General features: G+C 35.4%; 1 protein-coding gene across 1 annotated transcript in view; it reads right to left on the bottom strand.

Moving 5' to 3' along the window:
* The window catches only part of LOC115187904 (CUB and sushi domain-containing protein 3-like), a 42,344-nt gene that overhangs the window by 28,979 nt on the left and 10,865 nt on the right, over positions 1–2,500 (bottom strand). The window contains exon 4 of the mRNA XM_029746960.1: positions 1,768–1,837. Within this exon, the coding sequence (XP_029602820.1) occupies positions 1,768–1,837 (70 nt within the window). The remainder of the gene's footprint in view (positions 1–1,767; positions 1,838–2,500) is intronic.

Genomic DNA, 2,500 nt, shown 5'->3' with positions numbered 1-2,500 from the left:
CATCTATAGCTGTATATATATATATATATACAGTATATACTGTACAGTATTCTAGTCATCTATAGCTGTATATATATATATATACAGTATATACTGTACAGTATTCTAGTCATCTATAGCTGAATCTATATATATACAGTATATACTGTACAGTATTCTAGTCATCTATAGCTGTATATATATATATATATACAGTATATACTGTACAGTATTCTAGTCATCTATAGCTGAATCTATATATATACAGTATATACTGTACAGTATTCTAGTCATCTATAGCTGTATATATATATATATATACAGTATATACTGTACAGTATTCTAGTCATCTATAGCTGTATATATATATATATATATATACAGTATATACTGTACAGTATTCTAGTCATCTATAGCTGTATATATTCTTTTCTATCCTACGTATTCTTCAGATATACTATATATTCTGTCCATAATGTCTATACATCCCATATATATGTATAGTATATACGGTACGTTTATTTATTTAAATTGTATTTTATTTAACCTTTATTTAACCATATATATATATATATATACTCCGGACTCCGACATTTCTATATTTCTTAATTCCATTCGTTTACTTTTCGGCGTGTGCGTATTGTTGAGTATTGTTAGATATTACTGCACTGCTCTCGCTAGGAACACAAGCATTTCGCTACACCCACAATAACATCTGCTAAATATGTTAATGTGACCAATAAACATTTATATGATTTGATTTTTGATTTGGACTGCTCTCCAATCCTAGAAGTCATCCTACCAATCAGCAGTATAGCAGAGAGGACTGCTCTCCAATACTAGAAGTCATCCTACCAATCAGCAGTATAGCAGAGAGGACTGCTCTCCAATCCTAGAAGTCATCCTACCAATCAGCAGTATAGCAGAGAGGACTGCTCTCCAATACTAGAAGTCATCCTACCAATCAGCAGTATAGCAGAAAGGACTGCTCTCCAATCCTAGAAGTCATCCTACCAATCAGCAGTATAGCAGAGGGGACTGCTCTCCAATACTAGAAGTTATCCTACCAATCAGCAGTATAGCAGAGAGGACTGCTCTCCAATCCTAGAAGTTATCCTACCAATCAGCAGTATAGCAGAGAGGACTGCTCTCCAATCCTAGAAGTCATCCTACCAATCAGCAGTATAGCAGAGAGGACTGCTCTCCAATCCTAGAAGTTATCCTACCAATCAGCAGTATAGCAGAGAGGACTGCTCTCCAATACTAGAAGTCATCCTACCAATCAGCATATCAGAACTAAACAGGCTATACTAAGACTCATCAGGGATATTAACTAATAGAAAAAGAGACACATTCTGACTGATTGGTTGCCGTGGATATAGACACATTGTGACTGATTGGTTGCCGTGGATATAGATATATTGTGACTGATTGGTTGCCGTGGATATAGATATATTCTGACTGATTGGTTGCGGTGGATATAGATACATTCTGACTGATTGGTTGCCGTGGATATAGATATATTGTGACTGATTGGTTGCCGTGGATATAGATATATTCTGACTGATTGGTTGCGGTGGATATAGATACATTCTGACTGATTGGTTGCCATGGATATAGATATATTCTAGTATATTCATAGTGACAGCAGCAATGTCTGTGATGGTTCATACAGGTGTGATGGTAGACATGTTGGTTATTCTCATAGCAGAACAATATAGACTTCTATACTGTTAAAATGTAAACATTACCATAATAAAGACGACTTGTACAGAATGAATACATTACCTAAGCACAGAGGTACGGGGTAATTCCATCGTCTGACGGGCCCTGGCATACACGTTATGTATTCATTACCCTGCAAGAGAAAAAAAAATGTATGCATTATCCTGCAAGATAAAATGGAAATGTATGCATTACCCTGCAAGATAAAATGGAAATGTATGCATTACCCTGCAAGATAAAATTGAAATGTATGCATTACCCTGCAAGATAAAATGGAAATGTATGCATTACCCTGCAAGATAAAATGGAAATGTATGCATTACCCTGCAAGATAAAATTGAACTGTATGCATTACCCTGCAAGATAAAATTGAAATCTATACATTACCCTGCAAGATAAAATGGAAATGTATGCATTACCCTGCAAGATAAAATTGAACTGTAGGCATTACCCTGCAAGATAAAATTGAAATGTATGCATTACCCTGCAAGATAAAATTGAAATGTATGCATTACCCTGCAAGATAAAATTGAAATGTATGCATTACCCTGCATGAGAAAAGACAAATTAATGCATTACCCTGCAAACAAACACATCTATTCAGCACTGTAGGATGTAGCTATATCACATTCACTGCATCCCAAATGACACCCTATTCCCTATATAGTGCACTATTTTAGACCAGGCCCTATGTCTCTATATAGGGAAATGGGTGCCATTTGGGATGCCCAGTAGGAAACAAACAAATATAACAGAATACCACAGAAACCTTTGAAAATGCTGATTCATATCAAAC

Source organism: Salmo trutta, unplaced genomic scaffold, assembly GCF_901001165.1.
Source record: "Salmo trutta unplaced genomic scaffold, fSalTru1.1, whole genome shotgun sequence".
Taxonomy (NCBI): domain Eukaryota; kingdom Metazoa; phylum Chordata; class Actinopteri; order Salmoniformes; family Salmonidae; genus Salmo; species Salmo trutta.
The sequence above is the reverse complement of the archived record's forward strand: the minus strand, read 5'-3'. Positions and strand labels throughout refer to the sequence as shown.